Source organism: Amphiprion ocellaris, chromosome 10 (genome assembly GCF_022539595.1).
Source record: "Amphiprion ocellaris isolate individual 3 ecotype Okinawa chromosome 10, ASM2253959v1, whole genome shotgun sequence".
NCBI classification, from domain to species: domain Eukaryota; kingdom Metazoa; phylum Chordata; class Actinopteri; family Pomacentridae; genus Amphiprion; species Amphiprion ocellaris.
In genome coordinates, this window is record NC_072775.1 from 18,073,938 (window position 1) to 18,097,919 (window position 23,982).

At 43.6% G+C, this 23,982-nt stretch overlaps 1 protein-coding gene across 6 annotated transcripts in view; it reads right to left on the minus strand.

The window, feature by feature from the left end:
• Positions 1-707: 707 nt before the first annotated feature.
• Positions 708-23,982, minus strand: part of LOC111579927 (zinc finger protein 521) — a 90,014-nt gene continuing 66,739 nt past the window's right edge. For all 6 annotated transcript variants that reach the window (XM_035955912.2, XM_035955911.2, XM_023287455.3 and 3 more), the window contains 3 exons: positions 19,325-19,456; positions 13,144-13,259; positions 708-2,187 (listed from right to left, as the gene is read on the minus strand). In XM_035955912.2, coding sequence (XP_035811805.2) covers positions 2,158-2,187; positions 13,144-13,259; positions 19,325-19,456 — 278 coding nt within the window. In that variant the 3' untranslated portion in view covers positions 708-2,157. The remainder of the gene's footprint in view (positions 2,188-13,143; positions 13,260-19,324; positions 19,457-23,982) is intronic.

The following is a 23,982-nucleotide window of genomic DNA, read 5'->3' on the forward strand; positions in this document are numbered from 1 at the left end:
ATTCAATATAAATTGAAATGCTGCATCCAGTGCATATTACAAATGAAGGATTATTTTACAGCCTTGTTACTCACAGTAGTTACAGTGCTATGAGCTGCAGTGCTGAGCCTTTTCAAAACAACACTGAAAGCTTCAACAAATGTTATCCTGCTCGCGTGTCACCACTGATGAATTATTTGCTGAGACAGACAGATGTTGTTGCATGGGTTTCGTCCCATTCGGCAAAGGCATAAGAATCTTTTCCTGGGTCCCCCGGAGTGCTGGAGGCTCCCTAAATAGACCTAGCACAAGGGTGTGCAGAATGGGACCGCACAGGGTGATGGGTAATGGAGTCATTAATAACACAGACCTCCCTTAAGATGCTCAGATGTTCGTTAGCGAGAGCCACAAGGGAGTGAGGAAAAATACGATGCAATTTGATACAATGAAAAAAAAGGCGGTGTAAGCTTCTGATGATGATCGTGTTTATGCTGTCATAGGTCTTGTCTGATGGGTTAATTGTGTTCTCACACACACACACACACACACACACACACACACACACACACACACACACACACACACACACACACATACATTAACATAAAGACATACACAATCCCTCTAGATGGAGGGACAACAAAGCCATTCCCTCATGCAGTCTTCGCACGCACACACAATAACATAAAAGATAAACACAGGTCTTCTAAATGGAAGGACATCGAAGCCATTTTCTCATACAGTTTTTAATATTTCCATCACATGTGCAACACAAAAAACGAGGTCTGCCAAATACAGAACTCCATATTTGTACAATACATCTTAATAACATTGGAGATAACTGTCCTTTTGCTGCAGGAGATGGTGATTTCCTGTAAACTGTGTACGAACAATTCTCAATCAAAATGTCAAAACATTAAAGTTTCATACAAAAGTGCATCTCAGGTTCAATGAATGCAAAACATTTACATAACAGAATGGATTAAAGTTTCGTATGACGCCACAGTGGCTTCCAGCTTGAGCAGAGAGCGATGGGACACTGCAAAGGAACGAGAGGAGTACTTGGGCACTCTCCAGGAGAGCCAGGGACGGAGTTTTGGAACTACGGTATATCCCCGAGATGGACTGACACTGCGTTCAGTCCTCATGACCCCAAATTCAAATGGTTTTTTACTCCCCCATTGTGAAAAAATATGTTGAGATAACAAAACATAAAAAAAATATTCCAGTAATCTCCAGGCTTCAACGAGCAGTAAACATTAATAACAGAAATGTACAGGTTGAATCAGTGGGCTGGAGATTTCCCCATGCTCTGAGAGCCACGTGGGAGCTTCACGCCTCTGTTCACGAGCCAACCAGAGGAACTAGCCTTTTCCAAATCTGTGTCACTGCGTTTGCATATATCAGCATCCTGTCCCCTGTCCTGTTTTCCTGTTCTCTCCGTGTTATTTTTCTTTTTTTTTCCTTTTTCTTTTTTACCCCTCGTCTGAACTTCAGCACAGGCAGCGCAGATTAGTCGCACCGCCGTTCACAGCCGGTCCTCTGGCAGCCGTATTATGACGGACACACAGACAAAATATCAGCCTATGCTGGTGAATCAAGCTTTTCTACCCCATAATGATTGACCATGTCAGGATACAGAGTGACGTACTGCACAGTAGGAGTGGCGCTGATGAAAAGAGTCCTCCTGACAACACTTGCCAGTTCCTACAGTTTCCTATGCTCTCAGTGGCACCCTGTTTCTCCTTTACAACAACTGGTTGAGTCCCATCTGGTCTGACTGACAATGCAATTGATCTTTTTTTCCCTTTCTCTTTTTTGGACAAACATTTTGGACTGTACATTGGCAAATACTGTATAAGATTGCAATATAGCTGTAGTTAAGCAACACATGAAGAAGTCTATGTACAAACAAGTTGGCTTTTTCTTTATTTTTGAAATAATGGTTAGTAAAGAACTGAGAGGTTTTCTTTTATGTTCTTTCCCCCTCTTTCTTTTGTTTTCTTTGCTTTGCTTTTCTTTTTTCTTGCTGTGGCATGGTTTCTTGTGGTGTAACTGAATCGAAAGTTCAGTGCAAGACAGTCAGCGGGAAACTGCACTGACGGTAATTGGCGGTCGGACATTATTCTGTGCGTCATGTGATCCTTGTTCTCGGCCACGGCGCTGAGCTTTGCCATGTTAGCTGCTGTGCTGAGTCAACGTGTGGTTCTGCAAGGACACAAAAAGAAAAAAGGGGAAACATTATAATCATGTTCACCAGTTAAAGCGTTAAATTTCCTTCCCTTTCCACAGACAGATTTCGCTCATCTTCCATTTCAAAGCTAGAAATACTCTCATACCTTGCAATTTATTTCAAATGTTATGATTGACAAACACTGTCTTTGGACTATGTTGACATTTGAACATCATCATCATTAGGTTTTCATCATCAATATCCAATTAACCTGCACAGAATTCAAATCGGTGCGGAGATCGATGGCAGTTGGCTTTGGGATTAAGCACAGTTAAGTCCTGCTCTAACACAAAGACACGAGACCACTGACAGATAACATCCCATTAATCAGAAATCCTGCCTCTCGATCAAAGCCTGTACCCACGGCAACAAATCCATAACAAAGCACTGACACACTTGATGGACTACCATCCAGTGCCAACATGTATATATGTGGTGCAAACATAAAGAGCAGACAAGAAAGTCGACAAGTACTTTAGGTGCAGGTGGGTCCTGCTGATGATTTGATCCTCCACACTTCTGTGAGCATGTAACGGTGCACATTTCTCTCTGACAGGATAACAAGCTGACAATATCACTGTGTTGTGCTGTATCTTCCAAATTTATGCAGGCACACACATAGACCGTTGAGAGTGGTTGTAGTGGGGCAGCTGTGCCAGGTTCTTTAAAGGGAGTGTGGACCAGGGGGTGTGTAACTGGTGTCCCTGGTGGGCTGAATCCAGGTCATCTTTTGAAGTGACTGCTAATCCCTTTAATGCAAACTACATGCCCCACTTGCTGCGCTCTGTTTAAAACACGGCCTTGGACTCTCTAAACTGGCATGGACTAGACACACCTGTCACAGGGTCATCAGCACGCATGCATGCACATGCACACCTCGCTGCACACATACGTTTTGTCCTACACACAGGCACAGGATTAAGCCATCAAAGTACGTGAAATTACATTTGTGCTGCTTAACAAGCTCCAGAAATATAACAGACAATCGAAAATGATTACTGCAACCTCAGTGAGGAGGTGTACCAAAGCAGTCACCTTCAGTCCTGTTGGTGAACAATCCCCGGGGCAGCGCTGGGAGACGACTACTGGCCCCCCCAGCATTCATTCCTTCCCTCTTTACCCTTTCAGCTGCCTCCATATAAAGCATTTAAACACCTCGACAGCTTTCCTTTCAGCTAGGGCGATTACTTCCCGACAGGTGGGGTAATAAGCTGTTTGACGGGGAGCAGGATTGTGACCCCTGTACGGGTTAGCGTGGCTCGCCTGGGCCCTGCTCTCCCTTTTTTAAAGAGGCGGCTCCGGACAGCTACTCTGCTTCCCTCTCTCCTCTCTTGCTGCAATAAAGCTCCTTTAAGTGAGTCTGGGAGGAGACTCCCCACGGGACGCGCTCTCTCTCTCTCTCTCTCCCTCTCTCCTCACCTCACCTCCTCCCCCCTCCTCACACTCCACCAACCCCCTACCCCCCGGTGAAGACATCCTTGGCGTTGCTGAGGAGGGACAGGAGCACGGCAACCTTATTAATGAATGCGGCCCATTACCCGTCAGCCTGGCTCCTCGGCGACTCCCAGAAGCCCCTGCAGTACGTGACTTCAAATGGCAGGATATTGACACGGGGAGAGCAAAGCGGCTAGAACTGAGTGTGTGTGTCCATGTGTGTGTGTGTGAGTGTGTGTGTGTAGAAGAGAGAGAAACAGAGAGAAAATTTGTGCTCAACTGAGTGTGCATGCCTTTGTGTGAGTGTGCCAGTTCGTCTAGGTGTGTGTGTGTGTGTGTGTGTGTGTGTGTGTGTGTGTGTGTGTGTGTGTGTGTGTGTGTGTGTGTGTGTGTGTGTGTGTGTGTGTGTGTGTGTGTGTGTGTGTGTGTGTGTGTGTGTGTGTGTGTGTGTGTGTGTGTGTGTGTGTGTGTGTGTGTGTGCGTCTGCGGACCCCAAAGGAATGTAGCTCCTTGGATATAATGTAGGGCTCGTAACAGCTATTAGAGGGGAAAATAACCCCTCTGGGGAATGGCTCCCCCCTCTGCATGTCCCAGCTCTGTCTGACACACACTGCATTCTACCTTTTCCTTAAACATGCCAGGAGTTTTCTCACTGAGGGCTTTCTCAAGGACGGTGTTAAACGACTTCAGTGGCTGTGGCAGCCATGCAGACTAAAGGGAAATAGAGGAAAAGAGGGAGGAAAAAAAAACGCTAAAAGAAAATGAAACTGATACCTTTATCTCTGTGGATACTGAACTCTGCAGAGTAGCTATAAACTGCTCTGTATGAGTGCGGGAGGTGGAGGAAGGGAGGGAGAGGAGGAGGGTGGAAATTCACTTTCCAATCTTCATCCTTGTCAAGTTCTTCAAGTGCCTCTGCACAAGCGTTGGATAACTAAAATACCCACCAACCACGAATGTTAAAATTAGATATAAAACACACACCTTTCACGAGAAAATGACCAAAATGTCCACTGCCCCTGCAAAGGGGGATGTCACTAATGGTGTCACACTAGAATCGCTGCAATTTAGGATTAGATGCCCTCCATTAAGCCTTTTAGCTCTCATCCTAACTCCTTCCTTCAATGCCATCCTATTCCCACTGAAACTCTGCCATTCCCCTTATCATCCATTTCCTCCCCTTATATCCAACCCTTAATCTCCTCCTCGATCCTTTCAAACACCCGCTGGCCACACAGGCCTGCTGCAGGGCCCAGTTACCAGCAGCGTTCAGGTAAACCATAGCAGTCAATTCTCCACTAAATTAAATTTTGCACTGATCAATATTGTGCACCCGCTTCTCCCCTTATGAAGACTGGCTGCACTGGCTAGGAGCGAGCCTCTTCCTCCGCTCCGATTCTCTCACCGGCTGTGTGCCACCGTTAAAAACCGCCGCTTTCATCTGATTACATCACCCCACTGCAACGCCCTCAGGGGTAGTGGAAGAGGAGGGAGAACACCCGGCAGGGGTCTTGTGTACCCATGCAAACAGGTGCAACATGTCTTAGGAATTTAACGTTGCTGCAGAGAGAGAGGGAGAGGGTGAGAAAAAGGGAAAAAAGGGGGAGCGATTGGGGAAGAGCAGAGACGGAGAAAGAGCAAGTTGGCTAGGGAGTTGATTTATTAACTAATCATTCTTTATGTCGTTCCCCATTGCTCCAGTCTCCATCGATAGCACCCGGTCTCCAGTGAGGCAACAGAGGTGCATCTCTTACATCAGCTCTGCAGAGGAAGGCCAGCAGACGAGCACGCACATTCTCCCTTTCATCTGATCTCGCTGTATTAAAGACACTATTCCGACTGTCCGACATCACAGAGAGGAGATGTAAAGCCTAATCGCAACGCTAACAATGTTTGATTAGCATAATGTTAATACCTGCTGAGCACATGTTAAGTACATTGTGTCTGCTCTTCCACCTGGTGTTATCCCGCACGTAGCATTAAAGCCAGTCTTTATCGAGTGGTTAGAGAGCTGAGTGAGCAATAATGACTCTTTAAGCCATGGCCTTTTCAAGGCTTCTCACACAAATAAAGCAGTTTGCACTTTACACAAGTATTAAGCTGACCACTGAAGTGACCAGCATCTGTTATGTTATGTAGCCCTCAAGTTCTGCAGTGTTGTTTGTTAAAATTCAAAGAATATATTGATAATTATATATTACACGTGCAGCATAAAAATGCCGCCACATTAGTGCATTAACTAACACTTAACAAAAGCATGAATGCATTAGTCTTTATAAAGAAAGAAACTCAAAATGTAATTGCTCTATAATTATATCCCCAAACTGCTGCTTATTATGATAAGTTATATACTTACAGCACATTATAAAATTGCCTTGACGGTAAAAGTAAAACTACAGTATAAGTAATGAATGTTCAACAACGACATCAGTAAGGCAGGAAGAACAACAGCTATAAATCAGGTTATTATATCAGTGTCAATTTAAACATGTTCATTTTTTAAAGGAAGATGTTATTTCCGTGTGAACAAAATGTAAAATGGCATTAATACTATAAATTTCCCAATTAAAGGCACATGTGTTTATTCTCTGCAAATACAGTAACTGTAAATTACTTAGTAATGATAAAGAATGTTTTGACAATGGGAAAACTAGGACAAAATGTAAAAAATAATTTGTCTTTTGCATTACTTAATACCCTTTATGTCGGTTGACAATCTTGTCCAACAGCAACGCATCAATTAAATATTGTAAATCAAATCTTACTCGCGGTACAGATTTCTCATTAAAGAAGCCGTTTAATTAGAAGATTTCAGCACATCCATTTAACACCTGCAGCTAAAGCGTCTTATTTAGTTTATCTGTGATCAAAAACTGGAAGACTATTCGAAACTGTAAACATCCCCCTCAAACCTCTGATTAAAAGTCAGAGCCGGGTTTCTCTCTTACCTTGCTGAGCCTGACATACAGTAAGTGTGCAAAGCTGCATCTGGAGCAGGGGGAGTGTGCACAAAACCACTGAGACCTGTGCATACCCGTACTCATCACTCAGGAATTTAATTAAGGCATAAGAGAATGTCACCAAATGATACTAAAACAAAGAACCTGTGATCTTTGTCGAGGCTCCATGCTGGAAGGTGATTTTGAACAATGCAATCACTTGCATATTTAAGCTCATTTATGTTAGTGTAATGACTGAAAGATGAACAGTGGACTTGGATCAGTAATGACCCCGCTACGTCTCGGGTAATTTTGTGAAAATTCCACCGCCGTGTGAAGTGTTTTCCTGTTGTTCAAAAACTACTCAGGGGAAAGACGAGAGCGTTGCATTCTGTCTTGATCTTTAATGGTGTGTTGAACTCGGTCCACTATTGACTCAGTCCTCCCTTTGTGCGTTCCCTACTGCTGACCGGTCCACTGAGGGACTAATCCTTTCCTGCTCTGACCTCAGGCCAAGCTTACTGCTGGCTAGTTTAGCCAATGAAGAACACAATCAAATAAATAAATAATACGGCAGTTGGCATTCTCCACAGTCATCACTTATCAGGCCGTAGGGAAGGTTGACCCCAAACACTGTTGTGCCACAACCGGCCCGGTCTCCTTGGTAACAGACTGTCTTGTTTGAAGTGAGGTGCCCAGAGTCACGGTCATACAGTAACAGCACCAGGCGAGGGTGGAGTCGACAACAGCACTGGATTGTAAATGTCTTCCCGGTGTGTCATTTTGTGTCTGGTCATATTCAACAGTTGTAAAAATATATAATAAATCCATAACGTTTGAAGTGCTTTGATTAGATGTCTAACTACCCGAACCAAATACTTCTGAGGTGTAACCGGAGATGACGGACCACCCTTTTTGTGGGCTGGTGCTTTGTAGCTCCAAATGATACTCATTACCCTGTCTAAGTAGACAAGTGAATGGTACTAGAAACACACTATGCAGTGATCCCGCTGTTTGACTGAGGTAGCAAAACAACTGCACAACTGCTGTGTTATTATGGGGCCTCATTAAGTGAGGAGAGAGTGGGAGAAGGGGAGAGGGAGAGAGAAAAAGCAATAGAAAGAGGGCCGGCAAGAGGGAGAAAAAGCGAGAACGAAAAAAAACACAAGAGAGTGATACAAACTGTATTCTGAGGTGATAGCAACACACAGATGCCTTTCCAGCCAAAATGAAGACTATGACTAAAGAACCCAATTAAGGGCTTTCTTAGGGGAGCCATCTTGGGAGGGGGATGGGTCTTCCTGGGACATGAGCCCTGGGCTACATCCTCTAATTAGACAGAGCGAGGGGGGAGGATCTCTGCCTGTCACTGGGAGGGAGATGGGGTCCATGGGGTTCCACATGTCAGTCCCAGAAACAAAACACAATTACTCTCACATTTAACCACTTCAGTCAGGGACAGACTTTGACTAGGGATACTACAGAGCGCCCCCCTGCCTCTCCAGTGCCGCTAATGTAGATATGCCACTTCACAAATACGGAGATTTTTTGAGGACTAAATTTTCTCTTGCATTTCCATGCTTCCGTGAGAAGCTGATCTCGTGTTTTTCCACTGAAGTGCAGGAGCGAATGGAAAAAATTAACTTTAAATTGACCAACAATTGGTGCCATTCAACGTGCTTTTCCAAATCTGAAGAGTTAAATTACTTTGATATTATAATGTGTGAGTATGAAATCCGAGAGGGAATAAGCGTTCTAATGCTGTTTATTTTGGCCTCTGCTGCATTTTGTTAACATCAACAGCATAATAGACACTTGAAAATCAAATCACTACAGAGGCTAAATTAAACCTGTAGTGAATTTTCCCGAGAAGCGCTTAAAATGGCATTTATCAAAGTTGCTGGAAAAGTCAACTAAGAAAAGTAAAGGAGACATGTTTGAGGGAGAGATCCGGTGATGGATTCTAGCACAGTACACCAAGCGTCTCCTCTTTGTTTGGATTTAACTTTCCCCAGTGGTGCAACAGAGGAAAAAGAAAAAAAGAAGAGCTCAAAGGCTTCTGGGAGTTTTTGTCATGTCTCCCTCCAGACAATGTGTTTGCATGCACATATCAGACCCTGGGAGAGACGAAGACAAAGACAAATACATACAGCACGCACACAGATGTATACACACAAACACACTCCCTCACACACACTGAGAAAGAGAAAATCCTCCCAGGATCATTAGGTCTGTCATTCTGTCTAATTCTGATCCACCTACAAAACTAGAACACCACTATTGCGATACATCACTAGTCATCTAAGGGTGTTTATGTCCCCATTTACAGTGCAGAGCAGTGTGTGTACAGTGTTGTACATAATTAGAAATAAGCTTAAATATTAATGATGGCGCCTCACAAGCCGGCGTTATTTTTTTTCTAATTCATTGTTCTTTTATTTTGTAGTGCAACTTTTTTTGAAATGGTGACAGAATTCTGAGCACCTGGGGTGATGAAGAAGAAAACAAGTTGTCATATAAAAGGAAATATATATATATACAACTTTCAAAAGCGTGAGGAGCTGTCACGCTTGGCACATCAAAATATTCAGAGAAAATTTGGTGTCTGAGAGCCACTTAGGGACAAACACATGACGCTTTGCTTTTTCTATGACACATTTGGGACTCGGGGCAGTTAGGGCATTTTTGGGGGCATATTTTAAAATTCATAAAAAAATAGAGGAAGAAAAACTTCAGGGGAATTAGGTGTCTGTGTTTTAAGCTGGAGAATGGCATTCTTAACGTTTCATGAAAAGGAAAGAGGGGGAAGAAATGCCTTAAAAATATTTTTAAGAGTCATCGTTTAAAAAATGCACCTCAGTAATTCTACACATTGTAACACATAAAGAATGCACACACATTTCCTCTGTTTCTGTCTTTCTCCTGCTCTGTCCTTTCTCTCCAAGTGTCCATCTCTCTTTTATTTCCTGTCCTGGACAGACGTTATGACATGCATAGCTGTTTACACTGACCTGGTGACCATGAAGCCTATAAATATGCTTAATTAAAACAGTGGAATTGGTCACAGCTTGGCAATAATGGCTATCACACAGGGAGAGGAGAATCTCATTTGTGTGGGGAAGTAGAACATGATGCAGATGTGCTCTTGTCACTTTCAGCACTCATTAAGGCCAGGGAGCTTTGGATTGTCTTTGAAGGAATCCTTTTAAAAGACACTCCAATTAAGGTACGTGTCCTGCGGGCGTCTGAGGAGAGGGAGAAGTCATACAGTACCCCAGTCCTTCCACTCCTCCGTCGATCACGGCACGACTTAACACATGACTTACAATCTCATGTCACTTCCAAGGAATGATAATGAAATTGGAGGATGGAGGGAATAAAAGACAACCCGGCTTAAAAGGAACAAGGGAATCTCACGCAGAAAATGTCATCTTCGCAGTTGTGTAACTTCAATCTCATTGTCTTGTCTTTGGAGAAATTGGGATCATTGGGAGAGAATCCTCTGATTGCAGCCCTCCAGTATATCGCAGTACTGGAGCTGAACTTGTGTGTTTCTTCACAAATGAACTGCACTCAAAGAAATGTCAGATTTAAGCTGTGGCTAATGCTGTGCATCCATCAGTTAATGAATCTGGCTAATTAATCCAGCCTAGCAGCATTGTCATTGGCTCAGTTCCTTCAACAATGTGAAGAGCTACTGTATCTGAAGTCAACACTAAGGGAAAAGGAAGTTTATTATCAAGTTTCACATTGCAGTGTGGCTTTTACTGGAACGAAGGGACATTCTTTTTCTCATAAGGGGGACAGCTGCAATGAGAGGACAGTGCATCTTATTTGGGTGAAAGTATATAGAGAATCTCTGTCAGCTAGTTGCTCAAGGGGTGGGCAGTAGCTGAGGGTCAGAGAGAGTGCTGCAAAGCCAGCCCGCTTGCCCTCCCTATCAGCACCTCATGAAATATCTAGACTTTGCTCCATATTTTAATGGGGTGAGGCAAAGGGATGCGCAGGGTGGAGGCTGTGTGAGAGTGTGTGATGGTGGAGAGGCGTCCTCTGGAGAGTTTCGAGGGGAATGGTGGTCTATGCATCTCACTGCTTATTTTTTTTTTTGTCTGTGAAAGAAAGCGGAAAGGGAGAAACGGAGGGAAAGAGAAGGAGAGCAAGAGAGATTATTCTCCATTGGAATCTGGATTCTGGGGCACACAGGCCCAGGAGTCAGTCAATCTGGCCGGTCTGAGGGGGGCGGCCGGGCGGGGGGTCCTGGGGGGGCTGATTAGACGGATGCTCTCCCATCATCCATCTCGACAGGCTGGCGAAAATTGGCTAGCCCCTCGCAGGGTAGAGTTCACGGGGGGAAGCGGTGGGGGAGGATGTGGAGTGGTGCACTGGATACCTGTCACAGCCTTTGGTCTGTTTCAGGATCTCAGCAGCAAATTAATAAAATATCTTTCCTGCTTCCCTTTACCTGCCGTGGCAGCTCTCCCTCTCGCCGCTCCTTCTCCCAGCTTGCACTGGCCCTTTGACCCCTCCGACTACTGCGAGAGATGAGGAGCCCAGGCAGTCGACGAGTGGGCCAGAGTGTCAGGGAGAAATAGGGAGAAACTCCAAACTCAACACCTGGCAAAGCGAGAGAGCTCTCGCTGCTGGAAGACAGCTCCACTTCAGACAGACTGACAAACGACTGCCCCGTGTCAGTGAGACATTTTGAAGTGTGATGCATGGGAAATGGCAACCGCAAACAAACAACAACTAAACACAAGACTCCAACCTGCACTGTTTGTCAGGTTTTTAACTATAGACAGAGAAAAAGAAAAGAAAATCTAACATTAATAAGCTCAGGAGCTGCATGCTAAAATAAAAATGGACCTGTGTGAAAAACAAAACTTAAGAAGGCTTTGATTTGGCCACAGTGTGAAAAAAACACCCCTGTCAAGGAGTTTTTCTGTATTAATGCAATAAGAAACGGTACATATACTTGTATATCTATCTATCTATCTATCTATCTATCTATCTATCTATCTATCTATCTATCTATCTATCTATCTATCTATCTATCTATCTATCTATCTATCTATCTATCTATCTATCTATCTATCTATCTATCTATCTATCTATCTATCTATCTATGCACTATGCATGTGTTTGAGCGAGTGTGAGGATGTGCTCACATGGGAGCGCCTTGAGAGCATGGCACAGGTTGAACATAATGATCGTCTTATCCCCAAAGCTCATTCCTGCTCTCCTTTCATAACCCCCTGTTTCACAACAGAGTGCCATAGGTCTTTCATGTTCTGCTCTTGTCTCTTCACACGGAGAGTAAAACAATATAATCATGCATGAAACATCACCTCCGGGAGGTGGAGATCACTTCATTCCAAAAAATGTCAAACAAAAAAAAAGTGAGAAAACATCCCCAGGTTATTTGAGATTGTTTACAGGTACCTGCAACAACCCTTGCTGTATAGAGAACACTTGTACCAATGAGAGATGAAAATGTGATAAATAGGAGGTCTTGAAATGAATGAAAGGCCTCCGCATTTGCAGTTTGGTAGAGTGTGCGGCTTGTTAAATAACCTTCTCTGCAGTGGAGTTGCATGTTGGTGGATCAGGACTTGTTTTATTCATGTTTGCAGTGCTCAAATGACCAGCAGATAATGATCACATTCACCTTCCTCCTGGCAGACGCACGCCTCTGTGTTTACAACCTGAATCTCAATATGAAAATCATTGCCGATCAATGGGCAGCCAAGCCCTGGATACTTCCTCTGGCTACCAGCTAATACATAGGCCCTCTAATCCAAGTTTCGGATAGATGTAAATGCAGGATGTGGTCGGGAGCTACTGGTTTCTCTCAGCACTTTAAGGTGAATTAAGAATAATTTCAGTGATTAGATTGAACGCGGTGGTTGTAGACTACTCATATTTTAATGATTTAGTTTCAAAAGATAATAGAAAAAGATCTGGATATGAGAAGTGTGCCATGTGTACGATAGAGAATCCCCCAAACAAAACAGAGCTGCTTGAAAACACCACCACAGTGAAATAATATAATAAGGTCTGTTTCATTTTTTCAGGTTCTCCAAGGACTGGCGAAAAAGATTGCTAGAAAATGGATTATCTCTCTAACATTGCGAGTTCATAAGTCCAACTACTAACTTTGTTGAAGGGCAGATACGGTCTCCCAAAGGACAAAGCTCATATTTAGCCACGAGGCCTCCTCTGTGATTAGGAGGGGAGATGCAGGCATATTGACTCAACTGTGTTTTTGCCTCTGCACTGTATGTAATTACCTCTTCAAAAACGAACATTCCACTAATCCTCTAATTCCAGATATTTTAGTGCTCTGCTGGTCTAATAAGCAAATCAAATCATATCTGCACATCACAAATGAGTTTTGGAAACGGACTGAAATAATTCCTTCTGAGTCTCTCACCCCAGCCGGGATGGAGGGGATAGCCAGAGTGTGTTGAGCTGTGTTTAGTGTTTGTTAAGCTGTCATGTGTGATTAGCGGTCGCGGTTTCTGCCAGTGGCCCTTCGGTTCCCCACAGCCCAAGGCTCACCTGTAACTCTGTCTGGAAGAAGAACTTCTGTGGGCACTGCGAGCAGTCGTAGATCTTATCCTCCTGTCCGTGGGCAGAGAAGATGTGCTGCTGGAGCTTGTTGGCTTGGACAAATACTGCGCAAATACAGAGAAAAGAGGGCAGAGAAGAAATGTACAAGTGTGAGTACACATTTTAAATGCATATTTCATTTTCAGATGACACTGTTGCAAAAAGTTAAATTAAATCAGGGTGTTGCAGTCTTCAGGGCAGCATCATCATTGCACCTTCCTGAATAAAAATTCAACACAGACTATGTCAAATGGCAAAGAAAATGATTTAATTACAAGTAAATTAACTCACCATCAATGCACAAATAACATTGTTATGAGATATAGATTTGAATATAAAAATTAGAACAATTAACTTAGCGCTAACAGTAAAACTGGAGTGGTCATACTCATGGCACTAGCAAATGCAGAATGTTTTGGGAATAATGATGCTCTTTATTTAGCGCTACTTTGGGGACAACAAGCCAGAAAATAAACAACCACAAAAATTGGCATGGCTTCAAGTGCAAAACATGGCCTCCATTAGTCTACATCGCTAATTATATTGACAATATAAATATTCATGGTGTTGCACTACTTATTCATGCAGACTCAGACTACACTCACCATCATATAAACACACAACTTGCTGGCACTTAAAACATATACTATACATTTGTGCTTTAATTAAGCCATAGTCCACACTAGAAAGCTAAGGGGGTTGCAATTGTGTGCCTCATGAGTGCATGTGTCTATGTGTCAGTGTGTGTGTGTGTGTGTGTTGGTGTGTGCCTGTGCATTCTCCAAGGAGCACTTCAAACATGCCGTTTGTTATCCCAGACCCTGGTGCTTTAAGGATGGCTGTCTAATCTCAAAGGTCTGGATGCTCCGGAAAAGTTAGCATGTGGGGGCTTCATTTGAATTTCTTACAGCTCAAAATAACTTCTTCTAATGCATGCACCGAGGGCCACAAGGAGAGGGAGGAAGAAAGCACAGCCACAAAAGGTGAGGTGTCTGCTGGAGATGGCTTTGGGGTCGCTGCAGCCCCCGTGGCGGAGCTCTGCAACTTTAACGTGTCCCAATTTGAGCTCACCTGGGAGAGCGGTTATTAATTATTGAGTTGTGTAGACTTGAGACGCATTCGGCTTCACTGAATGTCACACTCCTGACCTGGGAAATAAAAGTTTAGATCCAAAGCAGACACAATGTGGCGATGCTTCCCGACTGCTAATGCCTGGGTGACAGCTGTCTCTGGAACACGGCAGCATGTTAACCAGAAATGAAACAAACGACAACTCCATGGTCCATTTCTGAAACTAATGGCCACAGCAATATGAAGATAAACATAACGGCAGATACATGGCTGGTTTTACAGTTGGTTACAAAACATTTCTGCTCAAGGTTAGGGCCTCGGCTATCATGCATATCAGTGCCTCTGTTATGCTCCAAAAACGATGACAATTTTCTTTGTGGGGAATACACGCTCGGAAAGGAAAAAAAATGTGCTGATAAACAATAGCCTTTTTCTTTAGCTGTGTTTTGTCTGCATATACTGTACAGAAGCGGGTCAGCAGCTGCAGGAAGCCTTCATTATGTCTTTGGCTAGAGGAGGAAAAAGTCAATACAGCAAAAATAAAAATGGATTTGAGACTTGGGGGGCCTTCAAATACCGCACAATAGGGCCAAACACAGCTGAGATGTCAAGTTAGCTGTTTCTTGCTGTTTACATGCGTTTCTGATCCGGTTCCAGTAAAAGATGCATTTAATCAGCTGTGCATTTATCAGTTTATAGCTTGGCACTCATTTATACACAACTGGAGAGTACGGGGGCCTAAAATGCTTTAACGGCACCGAGACCAACAAACACTGAATGGACAAAAGATTTAAACACATTTAGGATAAAGACAATAACTTTAGGCTAATTAATTATAGGTCAGTTTTGACATTTTTAAAGGCTTGGGTTGAATTTATGTTTCCTAAAGATGATTGCAAAAATTACCATTTAATTAATAGCAGAGTTCACATTGAAACTCTTTCATTGCCTCCGCCGTTGTTTTTCAAATTAGCATGCAACGTGTAATAAAGCGGATAGGCAGAAACGGCCAGCGGAAGGACATTGTGTTGGCATTTGGCAGCACGAGTCACATATAAAATATGCCATTGCATTGCCCATTTAGAGGAAAGAGGAACAGAGGCATGTCTTCCTAGAGGGTTAAAATGAGGACAGAGAAACGAGGAAGAAATAATCCAAAACCACATCCAAACAGGATCAGTGGCTGGCCATTGTGTCTCCCTGCTGAGAATGAGAGAGCGTGCATGAGAGAGAGAGAGAGAGAGAGAGAGAGAGAGAGAGAGAGAGAGAGAGAGAGAGAATGAGAGAGAACTTTGTGGAGTTTGTTGGCTGTGGAGGCAGAGCAGAGCAGAGCAGAGCTGAACAGAGCGCTGAGCCGGGTTGGGCGTCAGGGGTGTCAGGGCTGAGGGGGCTGAGGGGCCAAGGTCTCCTCGCTGTGGGGGATATTAAGCCCTCTGATTAGATCTCAGGGGCCGCCCATGGCAGACGTCTCCTTTACTACAGGCCCCAGCTCATCTTTATTTTGGCAGGGTGGTGCTCTCTGCAGGCTGCACTGCACCAATACTAAGCTGTTTGTGCAGGGAGGAAAAATAAGTTTACCCTTTTTTCCCTTTCTCCTTTTCATTTATTTATTCGTCTAGCCTACATGTGTTCGCTTCTGCTTAATCCAAGAGTTCACAATGCAGAGGCTGATCCAACACAAACAAGTCGGCTGCGTACGTTGTTTGAGAGCTACAAGCTGATACCTGCTAATTTTGAGTTAAAACTAAGCCTACATTGCTGTTTATTTGTATGTAAAACGTCACAAAATTCTAACATTATGCAGCAGAAGAACGTGTGTGAGGCAACTAAACAAAAAAAAACCTAATTAAACTACTGTAGTTGTCAGGCTCGTGTGGATTTGAAAGCAGTGCATCCTGTAGTTTGTCAAGTTTGTACTTCATGCTGTGACGTAAGTAAAAGAGAAGTGTATACACACACACACACACACACACACACACACACACACAGGCATACACACACACATAGGGCTTTCATCAGGCACACTTTCTTCTGTTTTGTTTGTCTTAAGCACATATTCCCAATCACAATTTCCAGACCAGCCCTCAGCTCCTAAGGGTGCAGGCAGACACTTCTAGCTGCAGGCTCCCCCACTTCTGAAACCTGTCAAATCTGTCCTGGGAGAGTCAGCCTCTCTCTCATCATCCAGGGGCTTATGGACCTCTCTCCATTTACCCTCCTTCCCCTACACAGTTCTCTTTTCCTCCTCCACTTCCCTCCTTTCATCTCACATACAAACTTGCCAGTTGCAACCTTCTCAGCTTCCTCTAAGTTTTGTCTCCTTTTCTCCTCTATTTTGTCTCTCCTCATCTACCGCCTACAACTTACTTTTCCACATACTTTCCTCTGGTCTGTTTTGTGGCATGGTTTGTCCACCGTTCCCTTCGGTGTGGATTGAGGGTAATCAGGTATGTCAAAGAATGACAGCCATTCCTCTACCTCCCACGGTGTTTTGGGTCATGGGGGGGTAGATCAAACTAAAAGGTGGGCATGGAGGGGAATGATCTCTCTAACAAAGAGTAACCTCGTTAATCAAGCGAACTCAATAACCCAGCCACTATCACTGCCACCACCTAGTCTGATCAAAGTTTTTCTTTTATGTTCAGACTCATTACATCTATAATAGAGGTGCTTTTAATCTGTAAATAAAGTTTTTGAGATAGTGCATGGAAGGATTCTGGCAAAAACAAAACAGTGTATTGAGAACCTCGTAGTGAATTTCGGAAGATTTTGTCCTTTTTGGCCACTTTCATTAGTTTTTACATTCAAAAAATACGATTATGTTAGAGAATATGAGACTGAACCACCCAACACTATAAAAAGTTGTTCAAGATTACGTCAAGTTTGCAGAAGCTACACCATAAAAATGCAACTTGTATAACAATCCTGTAATAATTCTGCATAATTAGTAATTTTATTTGTGTATTTTTTGCTTGAACACATTGTGCTTACAATACTTATGTACTTATATGCAAACCCTCTCTCCTAGGAGTTCTGTTGATATACTACTAATTTGTTTTGGCACTTAGTTTTTTGGGGGGAAATAGAAGTTTGCATTCCGGCTCCCGCAAGTGTTTATGTCTCGGCAACACAAGGACTCGGGTTACTTTAAGGAAATATAGTGGTTTCTGGTAAATGTAAGTTATAAAAAAACATCCTGTATCATGCTTCATGAGACTTTTCAATATTTTACCAAGACGACCATTGTTCTAAAGAGTAAGAGGTAATGTGAGTGAACATTACAGTTAAGAAAAAAAAACTATTTAGATCAGATATTAGATAAAAACAAAGAAATATTAGACTGACTCCTCAGATATGTAAGTTAACATTTCCTCATGTTATGATAAAAAGCATCATTTTCAAACTACTCTTGCTGCCTCAATTTAATAAGCTATAATAAAAAATTTAATGATGGACTTATGTATGTACTTTTTATTTATATTGCTGTTTTCATCAAGCAAAACTTCTGCATCCCTCTTCCACTACCTTATATGTGTTAAAAGTAACAAAAAAATCTAATCTGTCAAATGGAACACATAACAAAACTTCCACCTGCTTGCACATTCGCCTAACAATTTACTGTAAGTTAGGTTAGGTTGTTAAACAAGTGGCTTTTCTCTACTTTATGCCAGCCTCAGCTTGAAGAAATATATTCAAGGACAGCTGTCAGCCAATCTCTCAATTGCTCCTTTTTCCTCCAAGTGCTCTGACTTCAGTCTGCCTGTCCTCTGCATCCCCAACAGAGGGAGGCCTTTCAGTTCATCCTATACTCTCCACAGCCTGCCTGCCTTCACCGCTACCGTAGGCCTTCGTCCATCTGTCTGTCTGCTCTGCGACCGCTGTCCTGAGGGTGTACTCTGTCTCCCCCCTCCTCCCCCCGACCTCCCCTCCCAGCATCCCTCTCTCTCATGCGCCGTGATCGATATGGACGCAGAGGGAGAGGGGGGACCTGTCTGTCAAAGCCGCCGGTGGAAAATGAAGGCTCAGATGAAGGAGGCATGCTCTGTATATTAAATGCCCAGACCCCTGTGAGGGGTGGAGGGGTGTGTGTGGGGGGGAAATATCAATAGGCTTCTCCTAAAAGAGAGATAAGGCCAAAACAGCAACGTGAGAAGTCGGGGAGGAGCGGTGGGAGGGGAGTGGAGCGAATGAAGGAAAACGAATAAGGACGCTAAAAAGTGAGGTGGATGAAGAGGTAGAAGATGGAAAAAAATGTGAGCTAATGATGTTAATTGAAGTAACAAGTGAAGGAGAGGCAAATGAGTTGTTTTTTTGTTTTTTTTTTTTCGATGGGGAGTTGTTTCAGGAAGCACAAGAGGGGGAAATGAGCTGAGGACCCAAAAAGTGTAAGGAAGAGTAAAGAGCTGAGAAGGGAGAAAGAGTGAAGAGCTGAAGTTAACGACTTTGCAGATTTCATTATAGAGATAGTTAACCCTGTTGACACTGAAGGAGGGCGCTATCCTCTCAGGAGGAGTCCGGTCCTTCCACCTCCACGCACAGAGACAGATGAGATCATTACAGCTATCAGCACCACTGCCATCCACAATTAGCACATCTCCTTTTCTTTCCCCACTCCTCCACTCCTCCATCCCCCCATCTCCCCTCAGCTCACACTGCCTTCCCCCCTGCTCTCTTCCTTTCTCCCCCCTCTCACCTCGTGACACTTCTTTGGCCTTGATTTGGAGGCAATTTGACTAAATAAAAAGCCACATGCAGCAAACTGCTCTCAGCTTTAGCTGGCCCGCTTGCTTGACCTTTCCTAACTCATTTAGAACCCATTTGGCATTGAAAAAAGAAGATGCGTGGTGCAGCTTTGTAGAAAATGGAAATGTCTCTGAAAAGTTAAAATGTACACAGAAACTAACTCTGCTTCTATAATCTGTTGTATCAGTTCATTGGACACACACACACACACACACACACACACACACACACACACACACACACACACACACACACACACACACACACACACACACACACACGGTTGCATGCAGACAAATATGTGCACGATACACACCTGTAAAGCAGACTGGACACTTGAAGGTTCCACCCATGCCCTCAAAGCTGTGCTCAATCAGGTGACATTGAAGCTTCGCTGGTGAGTCGAATGATTGACTACAGAGCTTGCATTCATGGTTCAATCCTTCCTCTGTAGAGAAAAAAAAACAAAAACAGGCAAATAAAAAAACATAAGAGGGGAAATAAACAGAGCATGAATGGCCGAGGAGCCTCAAAGGTCTCACTCTGCCTTGTTCCCTTTTTTACCTCCCTCCCTTTTTTGCAAGAAATTTAAATTCAACAAATTTGTGGCAAAGACTCCTGTCTGTGATTTTCATGACTCAGACAGGAAATAATACAACGTGTGATCTGCTCCCATCAGGCATAAATTGGATGACCAGCTGGGGTCCTTGCACTTCGAACAGGGCGAGCGCCATCTTTTTGATTAACTTACATGAAAAATAATTTATTTTTAGTGTCTGCAAATTAAAACAGATTTGATGGAAAGTCGAAATGATGGAGGAAAGAGCCATTTGCAAAGTAAATCAAGAGGAGTCAAAAAGTGCCGTTTCAAACAGTGCAGATAGTGCAGAAGGACAAAAGAAAAATAGTTTCTCAGATATTACGTTCGTCACCAAACTCTGCTCTCATTGCTTCTTTAGTCTACGTACGCTGACCATTAAGGCTGCTAAAACAACCGTCCTTTACAACATGCTCACATGCAACAAGACAGATTATTCAGTTTATGTGCTTGGCATTAGAAATCCCCACGTCTATCTGAACATTAGACTATCTTGGCCGCTGCCGCTGATAGCTTAAATAAATGTCGTGCCTGTAGACCTGCGCAGCACAACAATCTGCTGACTCAGACTTCAGGAGAACTGCCCATCTCCAGTGCGTCAATAAAAGGCCATACACTCTGCCACGGGGCCAGACGAGCGCTCTATCAAACTGCTGCCAAGCCTGACATTAGGCCCGCTGAAGCTAGAGGGGTGGGGTGGACACCTCTGGGACTCATCTACGGTTTATCCCCAGGTCTCTACAGCACAGTGCCCACCACATTGGCCCTGGGTACATGTATACACAAACCACTTAACCAGCTGTGCACAGCTCGAGAGCGGGAGGATCCAAGCGGAGGGTTAATTGTAGGCGCTCTAGGCAAATCTGACAAAATAAGTCAACTGAAAACCAGAGCTGTGCAAGAATATAGTAACCTTGAATAGACAAGGTACTGTCTGATTAGCAGTTAGCGCCCTTTTTCCATTTTAGAGCTACTTTCCACCATTAAAGGTTCACCCGACCTTCGTGTTTTGGTTAAAGTTAGCATACAGATTGAGCACCTTGCAGTTCTTAGCAGTTTCATATTTTTTGCTTATTCATCATTGAATATCTGTTTTTCTCTTTGGAATTCTTAGTAAAAGCTCATCTGAGACACCAGAAGATGTCTAACAAGCCTTAAATACTGTAAAACGTTTAGAAATTCTGCTGATAAAAAAAATCAATAACTTTCATTTAATTTTTGAAAAACCTGAAACAGTTAAAAAAGTAGGGCAGAATCGATGCTTCTGCACGGATGAATTGACACTGAGTAGCAGTGACAACTGGAACCCAATGACCCCTCAAATTCGACAAAAAGAACTGAACGGAAACATCTCCTGCAGTGCCAAAAGAAACAGTGAAAGTATATACATATTGAACTTCTTACCGTAACACATTTCTGCCATTTTTTCCTTAATCTTTTCGCAAAACGACAAACATATGGCACGAAATATCACAAAAGACGACATCTGCAGCATCAAAACAAACCCTAAGCTGAGCATTAGCACCAGCTCACAGACGGCGTTCCTGCACGACTGTCTTGCTAAAGGTAAAAGCCGATCAAAGCAGCTCGTAGCACTTTGAAAGGGGAAAGAGTTGATGTTGTGTTCTGCAATCATGCATTTGACAGATGAGATACTCTAGCCTACATGTGCAACTGAGTGTAGCAGCAGGCATCAGCGAAAGAGAAGAGTGGGGGAGCAGGGGGGTGGCACGAGAGCATCCACGCAGCCGAGCAAGAGGATCACTGTCCTCTTTGATCACCATTCAGTTTGCTTATCTGTGTGAGGGTGTACACTAAGGTCAAGCTCGCTGCAGCATCCACAGATCTGTTCCTGTGCCATATGTGCAGCCCTCATTTGACCCCTAGTGCACGACGCTGTCCCTTCGGAGACCTGACCTGCTTCATTATGCAGATAACTCTGCACCTGCCTGACTGACCTTGCATGTGTGCATGTGTGTTTATGTCTGTGAGCAGGTGCATCAGGGAGAAAACGGCTAAGAGATATAAATCCAGAATGCTTCAAATTTAAAGAATAATGCTGTTTTGTTTTTTTTTTATTCTGTCATACTGTCAACAAAACCAATAATACCAGACTAAATTATATATCAGTCTTGTGCTGCACGACAAAAGTTGCTAGAAAAATCTAATTACTGTGTCTTCATGTGATTTGTTGACATTAGGAGCAACACTGATTTAAAATATATATAATCCTACATGACAACCCTTACAATACTAGATAAGATATAAAGAGAGAGACAGAAAAAAAGAGAATCAGGGAGCAAAAAAAGGTTTAACTGCGAGTCTATCACGAGTAAATTGTACCGTGTTAGCCCCTGTAATGCAGCCTGTTTAGGGCTGGGTTTGTATTCAGCAGTGTAACAGGGGTTGAATCAGGCTGGCAGTCTGTTTCTTAGTGAGAGCCAAGGGAGGAAGTCAGCTTGCTCGCCCCTATAGCTGCCTCATTGGGCTGAGGTCACTTCCTGTTGCTCCCCCAGCCCTTCTGTTGGGCTGCCCAATCAGCACGGCCCTGCGCGAGCCCCCACCCCTCTCTATGCACCGAGCAGACTCTGGATATAGTTACAGGGCCACAGGGGACTGTCAGCTCTCTCTCTATCCTCATCTCTCGCTCTCTCCCTCCTCCCACTCTCTGTTTCTGAGTCTCCCGAGTGTTCTCCACTGCCACCACCCTGTCCCTCTGCACTCCTAAGAAAATCCTTTAGATGAGAACTGCTCCTGTGTCTGCTCCCTCTAAGCATCCCTGACACCAGCAAAGTAAGCCCATCTGCATATCCACAGGGCCTCGCGTTCCTGTGGCTCATGGTTTATGTATTTCACAGCTCCTTAAAACACAAACGCCTAATATCTCTCCCATGTGGAGGACAGGAGCGGGAGAGGGAGTGAGGAAAAACTACTCTCAAAAAGAATGGTCTTTATTTCTCCGTGCTGTTTACTTTTTTTATCCAGGCTGAAGTTCATGGGCCGTTGAAGGTTGTTTGGGACGCTGGGGCCTGCAGGTCTGGCTTGCATAGTTTAGCAAACTCTTTATGTAACAATGACACAGCTGCAGCATATTGAATTCTGTACGTTTAAGGCAGAGGTAACAGGATCTGTGAATTTGATCGACGTTTTCTTTTGCTTAAGAGTGTAAATGCACAGCCATCAAACTGACAGTGAGTAAAAGACAGAAACTAAAGTAACTAAAGGCAGTCTAACTTTCTGATAATAGTGTGTAATTAAGTATAACGCAGGGCATTGCTTAATTAAAAACTCTCCCTCAGCTTATTCTGTTCCAACACCACCACTTCCCCCACCACCACTGCCCCTTACTCTATTTAAACAATTCTGCTGAGGCGCAGTTTGAATTGGAGGGGAATTCGGGATCACTTTGAGCATTTGGACAAGAAAAATCACTCCTCTCTGGGGCATAGTGAATGGTTCTCTGAAGCTCCCTCTTAGAGGGACCCATGTTGCTTGTGTCACCAAATAGATGATATTAAGGACATCAATCAAGGCACTTCTTTGCTGAAAGTAATGAGTAAACAACTGGGAGAACAAATTGAGAATATTTAGTAGTCGGGAATGGGTTGTCTTGGAGCAGCCACAGACAGAATGACGATAGTAATCAAAGCTAGTCCACTCACACTAACAGGTCAGTGCAACACTCAGGCAATAAACTGCCAAATCTTGCCATAAAATCAGAAATACCTGCTTGGAACAATCTTGTTTATGAGGAATTTCACCTTTAGCTAGAGTTTGCTCTCTATTCTACCATCTGTCTCACACTATTCTGCCTGATGTTGGAGTTATATGTTAATAAACCAAGAAGATTTGGTTTTCAGCGGACTCACTGCAGTATATACAACCCACTGCGGGATTGTGGATGGTAGCAGAGTAGACAGCTTCAGGCCTGTAAACAGTAGGTGGGTTTACTTCTCTCTTCTCTCCGCGGGAACTATCCATTAACAGATAATGGGGGGAAAATCAGAGTGATTAAGGCCCAGGGAATTATGGGTGAATACAAATTGACTCCACCTCCGTGTGGTGTGCTCTCTTGAGGTAGAAGCACTGCTCATAAGGAACATACTCATTTCAGAAGTACTACAAGGCCCATTAAGGCTTGGAGAAGGCAGTGGATAGGGGAAGGTAGGTGGTAGGTGGGAACGCAAAGGGATGGACTCCCCCTGGACCAAAGCTGATTGGAGAACTGGCGCCTGGGGGGAACATTACTAATATCTATTTCCTGCCTCCACAGTTTGAGAAGGACAGAGTGAATCAAGTGCAAAAATGTTGACAGCATAAGATTCAATCCCGGCATGCTAAAATTTCCTCCTCATTTTATCAAAAAGTGAATGTGT